This window comes from Brachionichthys hirsutus, chromosome 14 (assembly GCF_040956055.1).
Source record: "Brachionichthys hirsutus isolate HB-005 chromosome 14, CSIRO-AGI_Bhir_v1, whole genome shotgun sequence".
Classification (NCBI taxonomy): Eukaryota; Metazoa; Chordata; class Actinopteri; order Lophiiformes; family Brachionichthyidae; genus Brachionichthys; species Brachionichthys hirsutus.
Window position 1 is genome coordinate 2,646,675 of NC_090910.1, and position 18,311 is coordinate 2,664,985.

The window sequence follows — 18,311 nt, forward strand, 5'->3', positions numbered from 1 at the left end:
TGCTTCACCTCTCATACAAGAGGCTTCTTCATTCCAAATGACTTACTTTTTAACTTTTTTAGAATAATACATTTAATGGAAAATTATTCATTCCATTAAAAATGAGAAAAGCACTCGGTTTCACACCGTCCACATGGTGATCTGGATCAGCACCCAAAGGTTCTAGATTGTTCTTGGTGTCTTTGTACACCAACCATGAAAAGTGTGATCAGAGTTGTGTCTTTTTACCAGATTCTTTAATCCATAAATAGGTTTTAATGTTAAAATGTAATATTTTTCCTGAACTTATTCTGGATCAAATCCAGAAGACATTTTACATGATAGTTCACATTGGACTTGAATTGAATGCATATTTTACAAGATATTTTTAAAGCCTCCATTATAAGTAAATTGGGAAAATACAGATTCCTTTTTTGCATCCAGATGGGTTTCTGAAAGTTTAATGAGATCTAAGTTAGAGCAAGACCCATCTTCAGATGTTTTTTCATCAAGATCATCATCAGCAGTTTTTCCATAATCCTGCTAACAGATAGACAAACAAAAATACAGGCAGACAGAAAATGGCGTCAAAAACATCACATCTTGGGTGGAGGTAACAAATCTGTTGAGATGCCCCCACCCTACATGATCCAATTTGTGACAAATTCCATAAACATCGGTTTGTAATCGACCGAAATATTGAAGAACAAATTTTGACGTTCCATTGACTGGAATGTTAAGGACAATTTCAAAGTGATCCAGAATCCAGGATCTCTCCTGGATCATCCCAAAAATGTAATAATTTGTTCCTGGTAACATTTCCTGAATTTCATCAAGATCCATCTGTAACCTTTTGAGCTACAGACAGAGACAGACACACACACACACACACACACAGACACACACACACACAAAGAAACATAACCTCCTTGGTGAAGGTAATGATCAATATGTGCAGTTTAGACGATATAATCATCATTTTTGCTTCAGGGAACTTAGAAATGCTGTCTCTTTATTTAGAAACGCTTTAACTATGCTTTGTCATCGTGTATGTGCATGATACTAATACACAATGTTTCTACTAGAATGCAGCTTTTTTATTCAATTAAATGGGATACTGAATGTGTTCTCTCAGGAGGTGCATTAGCGGGTGATTATTAAGCGAGTGCTAAACATGCTCCCTTACATTATATTTCTGTGTGCTGCTTTTTTTCTCAAGACTAAGTAAAGACAATTTGACGGCTCTTCATTTTCTGGTCTTTTATGTCATGCCATGTCAAAATGGCATTTGTGAAGAACAGAAAATGTCTAGTTTCACGTTGTTTAGCATATATTAAGATGGAGATGTGCAGTCGTCTGATTGCTAACGGCTTGACCTTGTTGAACTAGGAACCAGTCCAATGTTCGTCGGATGCACACGGCTGTTAAACTGAATGAGGTGGTGGTCAACAAGTCGCAGGGAGCTCATCTGGTTCTGCTCAACATGCCCGGACCACCTGGAAACAGAGGAGGAGACGAAAACTGTATCCTTAAAGTACCGTAGCTGGAGACCGTGTTTTTATTGAGTCCACCTATCAGTGAAAACAGTCAGAAATCCGCTAAATCTTCTGCTCTTTTACAGCAAGCTTCAATCTCACTGCTCTCATAGAGCTGGGAAGAGATTACGGGTCGGTAGGGATCAAAGGTCATTAGGATTAAGTGGCAGTTTTAACCCTTTAAATCAGCGAACAAACCTGTCAATGAGTACCATACTGAAGCAAATGATTCATAGTCAAGACGAGCCCGTCATGACTATGTACCAACATGTTGTAATTCAACTTTTGATCCAATAATGGGAACACTGGTACAGTCAAAGCACAATTTAGCCATATTATTTTCATCTGAATGTAGCAGGCTGAGTGGTGGCGCTATTGCAGGTGGAGTGAAATCCCAAACACAATTAATATAAATATCACTTTGTGACAAACAATCCTTGAGAGCAGGGGTCTCAAACTCAAATTACCTGTGGGCCTCAGGAGGAAGAGTCTGAATGAGATTGGGTATTCCACAAAAAAAATAAAATCTGTGTTTATAAAAAAAATAAAAATAATGCATTTTATTTATATAGTGTTTTTCTGGAAACTCAAAGACGCTTGTCTATATATATATATATAGACAAGCGTCTTTGAGTATATATATATATATATATATATATATATATATATATATATTCTCAAAAGCCATGACTAACACTTCTTTAGTTAGTTTAGGTTAGTTTTACCCTACTGACGTGTTATTGCAATAGTAATATACCGTATTTTCTGGACTATACGTCGCTCCGGAGTATAAATTGCATTAGTCAATAAATTTAGTTAATACATTTACAATCTAAAACGAAACACATTAACATAACTAGTCAGCTTGTTGTATATGCTACATGTAGCTTATTGTGTATGCTAAATGTAGTTTACACAACAAGATGGATAGGTATCACGCAAATAACTTCAAAAGGCTCCAACCCCCTGGGGTGGGCCTACAACCCATGAGTGAAGTGTGCTTATCGGCTTTGACTCCTCCCACGAGGCTACATTTCTGGAACTCCGCACGAGCCATTCAGTTACATGAAATAGATTTTTGAGGGACATCTTGTTGTCCTGGAAGGACGGTCTGGTACGAGGTGATATTCTATGTATTTTAAGCCTTGACTTCTGACTTTCTCAGACATGGAGTTCTTGGAGGTTCTCATGGAGGGTCTGAACCGGGTTCTCCTGGTGCGAGGCGGTGGCCGTGAAGTTATCACCATCTACTCTTAAGAAGAAAAAAAAAACAAGCAAAAAAACAGAACAAAAAACTCTCACCACGCACTCTGCACAAGCACTGTTGCTATGGATACTGGCCACTGGGCATTTTCAAGGAAGAAGCCTAACTTGTTATGAAGGGACGGGGGTTATTTCCGGAGCCCACGTGGAAGGTAGAGCATAGAGACCTTTCTACTGTTTACTTTTGTAAAGTTATTTCCTTTGTGCCCTGATGTTGTTGAATTACTGGGTCTACTGTGTGAAGCTCGGCAGAGACGTGAACATGCTGTCGATACATGGAGGGAAAGTTACAGACAGGAGGGATAGCGAACGTTCACCAGATACTAGGCCCTATTATAACTTTAAATATTTGAAAAGGTCATACTCGTGCATGTATAAACGTAATAAATGGCATTAAATGCACATGTATACATGTTAATGGTATGTGACGCAGTGCTCAGTTGGGGATATTTCAATCAAAGGGATGTTTAACAGGTTATAAAGTATTAGACTGGCTCATAGTTTTGAGCATTAAAGTTTAAATTTTAACAAATGACGCTTTTAAGATTTAACATGTGGCTTTTCCAATATGTCGTTATTTGAAGCACTGTTGACTTTCGGTGCGTGCTCTGACGCGCCTTCAGTGACGCTTTCTACTGCGGCGTCTTCCTACCGATGATGCACAAAACAAGTTATTCCATGACATTTAATTGATATTTGATATTTTAATTGATGTTAATTATTGGTTAATTTTAACATCTTTGTGTCCCAGACTGAGGAGGTGATCTGTATCATCATGTGTAAGAGAAAAAGTGCCAAAGAAAAAAAAAGGAACTGTGAAAGTATAATTCATAGCAGTAGCTACTGCTTTTTGAACTAACAAATTCCTCTAATAATTTACCGATAGGAATGCACAAATACAAATGAGCTACTAGTGCAAGCGGATGTTCTCGGGCATTTCAAACCATCTACCGTGGTCATGCGTGGCTAAAATGCACCGGAAGCTTTGTGTCAGAAGGAAACCAGATTGAAACATTACTGTTTGTTCTTCCACATTTCCTTTTTAAAATGAGCTGTGCAGTATTTTTTAAGCAGAAAGTCATATATCTGCAGGCAACTTGTGATCGTGGGTCAAGCTACCCTCACCCTGTGTTTTATTTTGATTTGTGTGTCTTGTGTTAACTCTTTGGCCGCCCGAGTTTTTACAATAAAATATTCAGCTTTGACATCACTTTTTTAAAAGGTTGTAACTTGATAAAGCCATACTGTAAATGAGAATAATCATCAGTATGACCCAACGTTTGTGATGGGAATCAAATCTAATTTGCATATTATGACATCACCAGGCATCCAGTGTGCATGGACCACTTCCTCATCTCTCAAGTAAACCATCCATCATCCTCACCCGCTGCCCCCTCCGCCATTAGCTGTGTATTTCCTCCCGTGATCTCTACCGCTTATGGCGCTGTTTCCACGGCTTTTTGCATCCCCGCGGGCAGTCAAAACGCTACCGTTAGCGTTATTACCAATTGTTCCTTTTCTCTCGCTAAAATGTGCTCTCTTGCTGTCTTACTCCAAGCACTACTTTCTCCTCTCCTCGACCGGGCGGCGTTCCGTACACTCTAAACCAGTAACTACGCGCCCACATATGTGGCTCAGGTTGAAGTGGCAGATGTCTGCCATCTGCTGGTGTGAAGTGGTAACTACATGAGGCCCCATATTTTGCGTGTCGCAATTTTGCGACTTTCGTGGCTGGAGGAGTTAATTACTAGTTTTTGTTTCTGAGGTGTTTGTCACATAATTGATCCTCTGTTAAAGTGTTTTCGTGTGATTTTTATGGAAGGAGACGGAGAGAGGTGCTCCGTGTGAAGATGGAGTAATCATCAGTTTGTGTTTTGTTCCAACTCATCAGAAACAGGAAAACATTTATAAAACATTTAAAAAATAAAACTTTATTCATTGTAATATAGTTATCAGTAACATAAAACAAAGAGCAAAATACCTTAGACAGAAGGTGCTAAAAGAAACATATATTCATGTGTCTGAGAACGGGCTCTGGTCTGCCGGTGTGGCGGAGGCTACTCTGCACAGCGTTTCAACTTCATTTGTGTGATTTTGTTTAGATGACGTTTTCATACACAAACTCATGTGAATGCAGTTTCTTTTTAAATGGCAGTGGAAAAAAAACACTTTGTAAAACATGTCCTTACTTGTTGAATGACAACTCAGGGTTACGACACTCACGTCACCCACCTCATGAAACGGTCTGTCTTCGACACCTCGCAAGCTGCTTATCAATAAAAGGCAGACGGCTGTCGTTTTGGTTTACTGGAACTTTATTGGTCTTCTTCAGACCAAAAGAACTCACGATTAACTTGTCCTAGAATTGTTGTTAAATTCTTCTAGATGAAATAACTACATTTACAGTACTGAACAGCCACAAAAGCAGACCACATTTTGAATATTGTCCCTTGGGTAGAGTGTACTGTGTCAGATTCCACAGTAACGAGTTGCTTTCCAGTGTTGGTGCATCACTAATCCAAAGAAACCAGCAGGCAGAGGAGTTTGGCCACCACCGTAACGTTGAGGCTGTTTCCCAGAACTTTGTACCGCTGCTTCGTAGATATTTGCTCAGGGAAGTCTGCAAAATACACACAAATAGTGAGTACATGAACACTTGGGTATTTACTCCATTCAAAAGTACAACATCTCAGAGTAATAAAAGCAATATAAATGTTAAAATTCATTCAACGGTCAGAAAGACATCGTTTAATCTGCCACTCTTTTTTTGCTAAATGCCAGAATAATGAGAATAGGAATTTTTGTGACAATTTTTTATCACTTTTTTCAAAGTCAGAAGTCTACATACACTAAGGTTGCTACGCCTTTCTATGCCTTTAAACAATTTGGGAAAGCCCAGACCAGGGGTGTCAAACATACGGCCGGCGGGCCGGAACCGGCCCACAAGGAGGTCCTATCAGGCCCGCACGATGAATTTGAAAGTGAAAAAATCCATAAAAGGCCCTGGATTTTTATTTTTTTATTAAATGCTTTTCAATAATTATCCGCTAGGGGGCGCACTGTTTTGGTCAGATTAGAAGGCCCGCTACATCACTGAGACAGACCAAACAGCAGACGGTATCAATGCGCCATCTGCTGTTTGGTACTAGCTGCTTCGACCCTGTTCTCTACCTGCCCGCTACACCCTCATTAGCCAAAATGCCATTATCAAACAGAAGAAAATAATTTTCCAAGAACAACGTCTTATTTATTCACGGAGATACACGGGAAACCTTTGTGCTTGGTGTGTTTGCAACAAGTGTCGGTACTTAAGGAGTATAATATTCTGCGCCACTCATTCTTCCTCATTTTGCTCAATTTTAATTTATTATTATTTATTGATGTTATTTAATTTAATTTATTATTTAATTGTATAAATTGTAGTTTAAGGATTAAAATGTCAGGCAAATTGATGCACTTCAAATATTTTCTGTTGCAGACTAAAAAAATGGTAATAAAGTTATTTGTTGTAAGTTGATCTATATTCCTTTCTTTTTCATATTTCTTTGTATGTTAAGGATACAAGAGTGTGTTTTTTGGGGGGGGGGGGGGGGGCAAAATGTTTTTTTCTTCCTAGGGGGGGCGTGACAGAAATGTATACATTTCAAACAGCAATATGAATATTATCGGAGTTTGGTCCATATTCTCAAACCTCACTTATATATATAAAATAAGTTCCTGAACAGCAAGCCATAATATATATATATATAATCCCTATTATTATTCTGGCATTTAGCAAATAGAAACAATTTGGTAAATTGTAACTGATTTAAAACAGGAAAAGTCTGTGATTGACATACTAGGGAAAAAAAATGTGCATGTCAACTGAAAAAAGCCAGAAAGAAAAAAAAGTCCTTTGACATACTGAAACTTGGAGGGAAACCCATAATGTTGGCAACTTCTCTGGGAGTAAAATAACGGAGTTGCAGCTTCAACAGCCTCTGGAGTCTTTCCTCTTCAGTGTGCTGGTCTAAACCTCTAAACACACTCTCCACCTGTAAAAGGAAGGAAAGGGAAGGAAGGGCAGGAAAATCAAGCAAGGAAGGCAGGAGGAAAAGAAAGGACAGGAAAGTAAGTAAAATTGTGGCGTTGCCCACACGTACGTAACACTAACAAAAATAGCAGCAACATATGAACAGATTAAAAAGAGCAACAAAGTTAATTAATTAACAAAATATAATGATATACATATAAACGTAGCAATGGGAGATGGAGAAACTGAGGAGAAGTGTTCAGGTCAACAATTCTTCTGTGGCAGTGACTGGAATGCAGGTTTCTACAGGTTTACATTGACTTTATAAGATTTTATAACAAAAGTTACACTGGAATGGTTGCAGACTTTAAAACACTTGTTCATTCTTCTGCTGGATTTTAGTTCTGTTCCCACGGCTTAAGGCACACATAAGGACATACACGAAAAACAAAACCTCGTAGTGATCTGGGACTCGGAGTGCTCTGTGCTCTGTGCTCCGTGCTCTGTGCCTGTGCTGCTGTTGCTGTTTTGCACCATTTGCTTGATTCTCAGTCTCTCTGATGTTTATATATATGGTTGTTCTAGGAGAGATTTTGTTTTTCGTTTATGTCCCTATGTGTGCCTTAAGCCGTGGGCCTTCACACTATTTTTTTATGTTGGCATAATGATAATAAAAACTCTTGAATCTTGAATCTGTGAATCTTTAATCCCAATTATCCCTGTCTGTAAATCATTCAATTATTTTAATATATTCTACAAGAACAATGTCGAGCTGCACACAGGATCCGAGTCAACCATCGGCATTCAACTTTGCAGTGCAGTTGACGACTAACACACTCACGCCCACACACACCGACACTCAACAGCACACACACACACACACTTCCACACACAAACACTAGTTGACGAGGTATTCAACCTCAGCCATGGGTACTACTCATCGAGACATGTCCAAAAATATATAATATGTCTTAGGCGTGGAGAAGCCCATGTTGTTATTGCATGAAAACGCATGGGGGCCTATTGGCCAACTGCCATGTGGAGGTCGATGACGAGCGAGTTCTCCTCAGCAACCTCCACCACCCATCAAAACCATTCCGAAAATGTATTTTATGTAGTAATCGCGTACTCAGAAAAAAAGCTATATTGTTTTTGCAAAAATATTATTAGGCACAAGCGCCTATCTATTGCTTTTGCAATTTTTCTTTCTTTCTGCTGCTGTTTAAACAGCAATTTGACCCCCTGAACCTACTCAAAAACTCACAAAATTCTGGGGTTGCGGCTTTACTTATTTTTCTATAACTTTCTGAATCGTTTGCCACATACATAGAAAACCAATGTTTAATTATTTTTCGCGGAAGAGTGTGAAAGTGTGCCAGGAAGGCGACTAACCGTGCGCCCTATTCAGGGGCAGCAATGACAGTACAGGCGGTCCTCACTAAACCGAGTTACACTGTGAAGACCCCGTCGCTAAATGATTTCGTCGTTGCATGAAATCCGATGATTGACGATTCGACCCTGTGATGCGCTGGCAACGCTTTCGGCTTATATCCCGCCTCTCTCCCATAGAAAAGCTGGAACAGGCTCGAGCGACACCCGTACCCGGAAGGCGGATAAAAAGGACATGACAAGGAATCGCTAACTAAAAAAGAAAGGTTTAGATTTAGATGCGTATAGGCCATCTATACTGCTCATAAGTTTGTAAGTTGATGCCTCGACTGAAGTCAAACCTACCTCTGTTTCCGTGCTGCACTGCAGTACTGAGCCGGTTCCCTCAACGTACCTCCCATAGCTGTGGACAAAACACAAACACACAGCCTTAAGGGCACCTCATCATAAGTACCGGTAAACAGGATGTACATGCGTTCACGCACGGCCGCTTTGCTGTGTCTCTTCTGCAGCTCATGAATGCAAATTTCAGATTAGCATCACATCAGCATACATTGAGCATATTGATCAGAAATGTGCATCAAGGAGGTGTTGAGATTTTTGTTTGTATGTGTATATATATATATATATATACTTACACCTATATACACAAGCAAGATTTATGAAAGTTATCTAGCAAACAAGAAAACCGCTCAACAAACATTTTAAATTTCTCAAAGTAGCCACCCGTTGCTTTGCAAACCCTCAGTCTTCTCTCGGCGAGCTTCACGAGGTCATCACCTGAAAAGGCTTTCACTTCACAGGTGTGTCTTACTTGGGAATGGGACCATCAGTTGTGTTGTGCAGAAGTGAGTGAGGTTGGTCACACAGTCGACAGCCCTATTTGACAACCGATAGGATTCATATTATGACAGGAAACAATAATCCGTCATTACTTTCAGAGCCGAAGGCCAGACAGTCCGGAAAAATGCAATCAAATCAAATGTATCCCCAAGTAAGGTCAGCCAAAAAAAAAAAAGACTCAAATGAGTCACCTGCTGCTGAGGATAAGTTCACGCGAGTCACCCTCATCAAGCTCATCAAGAAAAGGCCAAGAGCGTGCGAAGCAAGCGCTCAAAGCAGTGGGAGGTTATTTCAAAGATTCCATAACACAAAAACAGGTTTTGAGTCATTTCATACTGTTTTCTTCACTATATAATTACATGTGTTCATTGTTTTGATGTCTTCAGTGTGGATCTACAATAGTACACCATGCACATAAATAAAAACACACGCACATACACAGAAACGTATTGTACCCACCCTTTGGTAAAGCAGTTGGACCTCCTGTAGGTGGGACAAACAATGTCCAAGAGCAAAGCATATCGCAGAAGTGTTTTAGGAGGAAGGAGGTAGCGCTCCATGTTCACGTCCACATGTGGTTCCAAGAAGTCTTGGATCTGCCTCAAAGACAAATCGCTGTTCTGCTTTAGCTTCTTCTGCTCATCCATTGTTGTCTCTACTTTACAGAACACATGGCCGTCCTGCAATTCCTCTTCTGGTTGGCAGTTGCTCAAGAGCAGAGGACTCAAGACTGCAGGCTTCTTAGGAGAATAACTCTCAGGAGAATAGGGAAAGGCATCTAAAACCTAAAAAAGGATTACACGCACCGTAAAGTGAGAAGTCCGTCTGCTAACTGATTCGCTAACTTTTTCTTTCGTGGCTTCACTTTGGCTCGGTATTTTCCGAATGGCTGCTTTATTTTTTAATTTTCCCGTATTTACAGATTTCTCCAAATGAATTTCCACAGTACTCCGTACTGCTCAAAAACCCAATTTTCCCACACAGAAATACGGGGGGAACATACTACCGGTAGTTGACAGACATGACATATCGTCAATCATCATAGGATGACAGAATGGCAAATAGATCTGAATTCATGATTTCAAGAATAATTTCCTAACAACAAAACATACTCAATACATTTATAAAACTTCACAATACCATAAGGGGGTATCTGAACATAGGGGAGCAAGTAGGTAGAAACGTAGAGCAGACCCCGTACAAATAGCTAATAAACTATATATCCCAAGTAAACCAAACATACAATGGTTGTTGGATAAGTTTGCTTCTGTATATATTCTGTCTGTACTAATTCCTTCCTTGCGTTACTACGTCTTAGCGACACCAATTAAGCTGCGTCGACAGAGAGAAATGAAAAGTGGCTAATGTAGGTACGGACTTGTAAAAACTGTTTCAATGATAGTATCCTGAAGGACCTACAGTATGTCGTAAGGGTTGTATAACCTTTGTTCCTTTCATCTTCTATATCTTAGCAATGAAAACAAAAAATACATTAGGTTCTGTGCTTTAAACTTCGCTAATCAATTACAGACATTCACAACACTGTGTAAGGATGTTAGAGCATGCAATATTACAAGCCATCAAGCCCATAATCAAGGCAAGCACCACAATGTTTCATTGATAAATTTCATGTACAAGAGGCTTGTCCATTACCTCCCTTACTTTTAGTGTTGAAAACTTAGCAACCAGGAAATAGCGCAGTCTTGAATTTGGGATCCCAACCTATATTTATGAAAGGATACATAAAGACCTCGCATGAATTCCATATAAAAGACACATTAGAGACTGGAAATGCAAAATGGTGTTCTTACACTCGTGGGAGAGATCATGATCTCTTGGAAGGAATATCCACAATTCGTTAGTGTTTTCACTAAATTCTCCCTGTGGAATAGAAATATAACATGAGGTCAGATTACCCATTAAATTAAAAACATTCTTCACTCAAATAGATTATAATTACAATTGTTAAGAAAAGTTACAAACTCAAAACAAAAGTTACACAGGATAAGATACATATTTTAAAAATCACTTACAATTTACAGATAGAGTGGAACCTCGGTTCTCGAACGACTGATGTCAAACACAAAAAACTGAGTTTAAAATGTCTTGGAAGTCGAACAGATTTTCGGAGTTTGAACACACGGGTGGAGCCGAGGCGAACCGAAGACACGTGAACAATGGCGGAGTCTACCCGGGTCGGCTCCGTTTGTGTAGATCTGCCGTAGCACTTAGTCGTGGATCTAAACAAACGCAGCAGTAATACGCCCGGCAAAGAAAAGAGGAAAGCAGCAAGAACAACCGTCGAATTAAAGAAGGAAATTATCGACAAATATGAAGATGGCATCCGTGTCTGGGATCCTGCTGCGCAGTACGGTATGGAGAAATCAGCGATGTGGACTCAACACTTCCCCCTTCCGTCTGTCCCTTCACCTCCCGACACGCAGCCGAAACAGCATGTAAACGACACAGAAGTGTCTGAAATTAACTTTTATTTTGTCTTTTTCTTACCATTTACACTTGTGTGTGTTATCTGTTATTTAGATACGCGTAGTTACGGTGAGGCAGACATCAAAAAGATGCTTTGCTACAAGCAACTTGCAGGACCAACGTCAACTTTGTAGGGGAGATTGGAACCCCCCCCCCCCCGGATCATCAGCAGGGATCTCAGGGTCACAGGTCACATAATAAAATAAAAATTACGCCACAGATGCAAAATGACAAATTACAATAAATTACAAAGGCAAAGTAGGTGGACAAAAAAGGGAGGGGGGGGGGGGGGAGTCGTGATGACTATCTCCGTTTCTGCCCCCCTGAAAGGTGGTGTAACGGCACCATTTCTAGACTGCCTCATCGATCGACTTAGGCTTTCTTTGGTCGGTGGGACTTTGCCAGCCTCTCTTCCCAGGGCACTGTAATTTCAACAACGTCGGCTCGCGCGTCTCCGGTTCCTTCAGTTGTCGCCTCTCTGCGTCATCGGGACATTGTGTCCTCTCGTTGTGGAAAATGACTGCCAACCATCGAAAAGGGAAAAGCAACCACAGAAACGAAGACAAGCGAAGTCCTGGGATCTGAAGTGAGCGCCGGAGCGACTCGTCACGCCGCTCATTTGGCTTCATTTCTAATGGTTGTCACAGGCGACTGTCAGTAGGTGGCTGCTTGTTAAATTCCCACTGTTCTCTTTCACAGTGTCCTCTTCAGGAGCTGTGGTCAGCGCTTGTAGAACTTATTCCTGGTGAAGACTCTGCACGTGCTTTCTTGACCGCTGCGCCGTCATGTCAAAAGGAGTGTGAGGCTTAAGTTTGAAAAGGACATTCGCCCAGAGGGGTTCCTCTGGAGGGCTCTCCGCCACACTGCTCTCACACACAGTGTCCCGCTCCTGGGTTTTCCCAGGAGGTCCGCTGTCAATTAGAAAGGGTTGTTGAAGAAGGCTTTCCTCATCCGGCGCTTCTCCCTCTGCTTCCCCGAGATATTCTCAAAACAATATTACGGAACGACTTATTTTCGAGAACGGAGGTTCCACCGTATTTAGTCGCTGAAAGTTGAACCTGAAGCAAATGGACTTCTGACTATGTTTGACTTTGCTGTTAAGGAGTGACCCCAACACCAAATACGAAGGGTCAGATCACCTGGCAGAGGAGGTCTCAAATCCTTTAACATTCTCCACCAGGACGAAGTTGGGCAACTTGTTCATTCTGGCCACGTGCAGGTTGAGAGGAAACAATAAGACTTTTAGAAATATTACATTTAGATTTTAATTTTAAAAATATTTCACTGAGATTAACCAGAAGATAAATCTAAATGTTGTGACTGAAGACCTTGGTAGAAGATCAAGGATGTAGAGGAAGCTCTTGGTTCTAGCATCAGAAACGTCTCCTTTAAGTCCCAACCTGCAAAAAAAAAAAAAAGAATTTCAGTGAAAAACAGCCATAATTGGCTCTTTCTCTCTCCATGTAGACATACATATACAGTCAAAACCAGAAGTTGACATATACATATACGCTATATAAAAACATGCATATGCTTTTTTCTCACTGTCAGACATAAAATCAGAATAAACCTTTCCTGTTTTAAATCAGTTATTGCATTGTTATTAGTTTGTTGACGCCACACAGGCAGGACTGTGTCTCCAGACCAAGCCTACATTTAGCAGACAAGCCTCCAGGGCAAAGCAAGAGTCAAGCTGATCGCCGGAGTTTGTACAAATTATTAAGACGGCGCATAAAAAAATAAAACCTACCGAGTAAAAGGCTGGCATGGAGGGCTCATCAGAAGCAGGTCACAAGACAATTTATTGAGGTCATCAACCGTTATGCCCTGAAAATAAAAATAAAAGATAATAAAACAGAGGTTTGATGATAAATAATGCTACTTCGTGATACATTCCACATTCATATCGGGTTTGTTAGGACTTGTACTTGTATATATATATATATATTGTTTGACTCCCGCCCTCAAAACATGCACCTCTTTGGCCTCCTTCAAAACGGCCCTAAAAATACACCTTTTAGGGGGGCAGAAATGGAGATAGTCATCACGACTCTCTCCGGATCAACCCCCCCCCCCCCCTTTTTTTTTGTCCACCTACGTTGCACATATTAAGTGTCTTTGTAATTTATTGTAATTTATGTAATTTATTGTCATTTTGCATCTGTGGTGTAAAATTATTTTTATTTTTCTAATGTTATTTTGCATAAATTGAGTAATTTAATATTGGTTTTATTTTTATTTGTATTGTTAAAAGTCGATGATTTATGTACGAAGGACTTTTAACGGAAACAAGACCGCAAGGGCTTTTTTGAAATGCTCCTCTTAGACAGGATGTTTGACTGTACTTGTACTGTAATACATGCTACTGTGTGACCGTACTTGTACTCTAACATTCTATCTAATAAATATATTCATCATCATCATACACACATATTACACACAATTCTGCCAGAAGTATTCACTTGCCTGCTTGCACACGAATATGAACTTGAGTCGCATCTCATAGGTTTAACATGATGTCGGCCCTTTGAAGCAATAACAGCTTCGTCTCTTCTGGGAAGGCTCTTCAGAAGGTTTGGGGGGGGGGGGGGGGGGGGGCGGGAGTTCGCCGAGAAGGCCTGATTCTAACTCACACCCTCGCTTTGTGAACTGGTGCGCAGTAACGTTGGAGCAGGAAGTGGCTTCCAAAATGTTCCCACAAAGTTGGGAGCACGAAACCGTCCAAAATGTCTGGATGCATTAAGAGTTCTTTTCAATGTAACTAAATGGCCGAGCACAAACTCCCAAAAAGGAACCGCACAGCATAATTCCTCTTGACCATACGGTCCGACAAGTATTGTTGTCCTGGCAACCACCAAACCCAGCCATCAGAACACTTCTCCACTGTTCCAGCATCCAGTGGCGGTGCACTTTACACCACTGCAGAGATTTGCTGACCTCTGCACACGATGGACCCAACTGTGATTTTACGCAGTCTACCACCTTGTGGGTGTTTTTCTCTTGTTACCCTCGCCGAAGAGGAGGCGAGGATATTGCAATTGGGTGCGTTTGTCTGTCTGTTTGTTTGTTTGTCTGTTTGTCTGTCCGAGCGCATAACTCAAAAACTAGTAACCCAATCGACTTGAAATTTTTACACAAGCAAGGTTCCGTCCGTGGCTCGGTCCTCCCCGAGAATGGCGTTGATCCGGATCTGGATCCAGATTCTAGAATTATTTTTACATCTGGAATCGTGCCTGTGCTGTAAACTGTCACTTTAAGAGGGAGGGACACGAATGGCATGATGGGAAAAAGAGTCCAGAAGGAGTCTTGTAGTACGTTCTGGAGCAGCAAGCTAGAGCAGGTTTGGCCCCTCTGATCCGGAAGCCCTGTTTACTGTCTCACAAGATCCAATAGTCTTTTGGAGGCGGGGTCTGCAATCTCTGATTGTCTTTCTAGTTCCCATTTGCTTCCACTTGGTTGCAGTACCACTGAAAGTCGATTGTTGAATAAGTAGTAGGTGAACTTATTGCAAAAGGCGGTATCCGATCACGGTACCACGCGACATCCCCTCAGCTCCAGAGTGCGACTACAAACGGCTTGATTTTATACCCGTGGCCCTTGACGCGTTTGGAAAACTTAAATTCAATGTTTTTGGATATCTGAGCAAATACTTTGTGCAACAAAGTGTGTACGAGTACGTATTTACCAAACACTTTCAACAAACCTCAATGTTCTTGTTCCAGACGGGAGTGTTGGGGAAGTTGTGACTGTAGATTTTATTAGCTGTGGTGTTAATGTCGATGGCAGCCACAACTTGGAAAGGTACACCGCTCTCTGAAAGGAAGAAGATATTTAGCAGTACTGGTTAACAGAGCAGTACTGTAAGAGCAGACAGACTAACCGGATTAACTACAAGTAAACCTACGAGTACGACTCAGTGCCACAGACACGGATACCGGAACGTCCGAATCTGGATACAGTGGTACCTCAGCTTACGAATTTAATCCGTTCCGGGACTAACCTCGTAACGTGAAAATATCGTAAGTAGAGACGCATTTTGAATGTAAATGCAGTAATCCGTTCCAAGCCCCGCAAAAGTATGATATTTTTTTATTGAAACATAAAAGCACATCAGAACATGAAACAAATGCATGTTAAAATTAGATTACCGCACAATAAACATAAAACGAGAGGCACATCATGTAAAAAATCCAAAGAATAAAGAAAATAATAAAAATCTTATTTTACCGTTTAGCTGTTATTTTTTGTCCTCTGTGTTTACTGGTCCTTTGCGGTGTTTCCTGCGTCGCGTTTCTTAAAGTACTGATCCAATGACGTCTGCTTTTGCGTGGCGTGGCATCTTCTTCCAAAAAAGGCCCGTCTCATCACAATTAAAAACTTGCTGTGCACCGTAGTCTTCGTCGATCATCAATTGTGTGAATTTTTGCACAAATTCGGCGGCCGCTTCGTGGTCGGCGCTGGATGCCTCGCCATGGCGAACAACAGAGTGAAGTCCAGTCCTCCTTTTAAACTTCTCGAACCACCCACGCGATGCCTTAAACTCCGGGTGTGGTCCTTGTGCCGAATTTCCTTCGCCTGTGTCCTCCTTCGCTATGTCGGTAAAAATGGCGATTGCTTTTGCGCAAATTATGGCCTCCGTCACTGTGTCACCCGCGATCTCTTTGTCTTTTATCCACATGAGTAGCAACCTCTCCATCTCGTCGTTCACTGCTGACCGCCTCTTGGAAATTACAGAGAGGCCTTTGGAAGGAACCGTAGCTTTTAGGGCTTCCTTTTGTTTTATTATCGTGCTGATCGTTGATGTATTACGGCCATATTCTTTTGCGAGATCGCTCAAACGCATCCCCTTTTCGTACCTTTCTAGTATCTCTTTCTTTGTTTCTATGGCCAGAAAAAGTCTCTTCCTCTTCTTTTCTCCTGTTTTGGGGTCCATTGCGAATAACGTGGGTTCTCTCTCTCTCTCGCTGCATACACACGAACACGTAGCATGCCGGGATACACGTAGCATGCCGGGATACACGCATACGCAATGGGTTGCCGGGCAGATTTTAGGCGATAGCCAATGGCAGAGCAGCTACAAGTTTGTTTACGTTCGGGGAACTCTGGGAGCGGCGAATAGCGCTATTCGCCGCTCCCAGAGTTCACCTCGTATCCTGAAATGCTTCCGTAACAAGAGGCAATATTTTCCCATTCAGAAACCTCGTAACCTGAAAATTTCGGATGTAGGGACATTCGTAAGTCGAGGTACCACTGTACGATCAACAGGGATCTAAGGGCTGTCAGCCGGAACTCAATGACCCAGAAACCCTCAGTTAGGTCATCACAAGTGGCTTCGGGTACCGATTCCCAAGGGAGGCAAAAATAAACGTGTGCGTGTGAATATTTATACAGTACTACGCAAACACACACGAAACTCTAGCCAATACATTAGAAAGCATTATTCCCTCTGGATCAAAGCCTTTATTAAGAAATGCCAATCGTCTCATAGTTTACAGAAGCTATTTAAACTATTTAAAATCGGTTGATTTACTCATCTCTGAATTTGGCTGGAAATACAAATAAACAGAGTTAGGGTTAAAAAAAAAATCAGATGGGTCTAACTTAGGAAGACGAAGGAAACGTGAAGCTGCCCGGTGCGACACTGCGTGCGCGGATATTAGCGGACTGCTCAAACAAAAACAGTTAAAGTTGATATCAGCGACATTAACGCTCACCTTCCAGCGCATAATGCATCCCTCCTATCCCGCTGTAAAGCTCCAGCACGCGGAGCCGCTCCATGGCGCACGTCAACAACTCTTACCTTCTTCTTCTTCTACTTCTTGTCTTGTGCGTCTTCTTCGTGGTCTCCCTACCTTGGAAAAGTAACTTGTGGTGCCAGTTACCGCCACCTACCGTACGGGAGTGATATTGAAATATTGACACTTCCGATACCAGCTCTTTATTGTGGAGCACCAAAACGAAAAGCAAAAAATATACACATAAATATATAAATAAATAAACAGTAAATATAAATACAAACATATAAAACAATATTCAAATATTTAAAATATATGTGGAAACAGTGGCGTTGTTAGGCCTATTTTAGGGGGGCTCCTGTTACTGTTTAAACCTGTTTGTTTTTGTACTGTATTAAAAAAACAGACTGAAATAATAATAATGTATAATTTCTCAGTCCTTGTTAGCCGTTTGTGAGGTTTTGTGCTCGTACGCTACATTTGCTCACATCCTGTGCATCGCCTGGGGGCTAAGCCCCCCCTGTCCTTAAAACCTAGTGTATTTCCCTGTGTGGAAATAAATACGAAAATAAATACATAAATATATGCATATGCATATGATTTCAAAAATGACAACATTTATGGAGTCAGTCATTGTTCGAGTTATTATGCAATGTATTTTTTAATGTGATTGTGACCATCGCCTGCCCTCTTGGCAGACTAACCTATGATGTTTTATTAAGTTTTATTTCCTACTTTGTGCCATTGAGGGCTGTGCACAGTGCACACCACGGTGAAACATGAAACCAACAAGATGGACAGACAAAAAGTGAGCGATAGACAGTGATCTGAGGGAATAATGCAGTTGATTTATTTGTGCTTGTTGTTCTCGCCCTTTCATCCAACCATAATTCCAAGAATGATCCCAAAACACACATTTGGGGGGGGGGGGGGGTAACTCTCATATTGAGTTTTGATAGGTGCTGGTTTGCTGGACCTGGCATGCATGAAACCTCCACCTCCACCCGCTCCGGGTGACCGGAGCGGGTAAAGGCAGCACGGCACCCCCAGAACAACCCAAGCTGCCAC

General features: G+C 41.2%; 2 protein-coding genes across 5 annotated transcripts in view; one reads left to right on the forward strand and one right to left on the reverse strand.

Annotated features, from left to right (window-relative positions):
- The window catches only part of slc12a7b (solute carrier family 12 member 7b), a 60,398-nt gene extending 56,418 nt beyond the window's left edge, over positions 1–3,980 (forward strand). Inside the window, exons 25-26 of the mRNA XM_068748204.1 lie at positions 1,369–1,502; positions 2,680–3,980. Coding sequence (XP_068604305.1) covers positions 1,369–1,502; positions 2,680–2,771 — 226 coding nt within the window. The 3' untranslated portion in view covers positions 2,772–3,980. The remainder of the gene's footprint in view (positions 1–1,368; positions 1,503–2,679) is intronic.
- A 437-nt stretch (positions 3,981–4,417) lies between these two features.
- On the reverse strand, positions 4,418–17,326 carry trdmt1 (tRNA aspartic acid methyltransferase 1). 4 transcript variants are annotated; one of them, XM_068747822.1, is made up of 11 exons: positions 17,223–17,326; positions 15,212–15,321; positions 13,259–13,335; positions 12,837–12,908; positions 12,648–12,713; positions 10,833–10,902; positions 10,684–10,743; positions 9,481–9,806; positions 8,524–8,581; positions 6,682–6,811; positions 5,164–5,397 (listed from the first exon to the last, which is right to left on the reverse strand). In XM_068747822.1, exons 1-11 carry the CDS (start codon positions 17,284–17,286, stop codon positions 5,291–5,293), a joined length of 1,140 nt encoding a protein of 379 aa, XP_068603923.1. In that variant the 5' UTR covers positions 17,287–17,326; the 3' UTR covers positions 5,164–5,290. The 4 variants fall into 4 exon arrangements, with proteins under 4 accessions (XP_068603921.1, XP_068603920.1, XP_068603923.1 ...); XM_068747821.1 differs by having other exon boundaries at positions 10,675–10,743; XM_068747820.1 differs by lacking the exon at positions 6,682–6,811 and having other exon boundaries at positions 4,418–5,397.
- Positions 17,327–18,311: the final 985 nt, after the last annotated feature.

What these genes read in the sequence shown, in the direction of transcription:
- trdmt1 (XM_068747819.1), bottom strand. Translation starts at nt 17,286, where the DNA reads ATGGAGCGGCTCCGCGTGCTGGAGCTTTACAGCGGGATAGGAGGGATG. An exon ending in TTTGAGACCTCCTCTGCCAG is followed by an intron (nt 10,903 to 12,647) that starts GTGATCTGACCC and finishes TCTATTCCACAG; the next exon opens with GGAGAATTTAGTGAAAACAC. An exon ending in TCATGATCTCTCCCACGAGT is followed by an intron (nt 10,744 to 10,832) that starts GTAAGAACACCA and finishes TCATAAATATAG; the next exon opens with GTTGGGATCCCAAATTCAAG.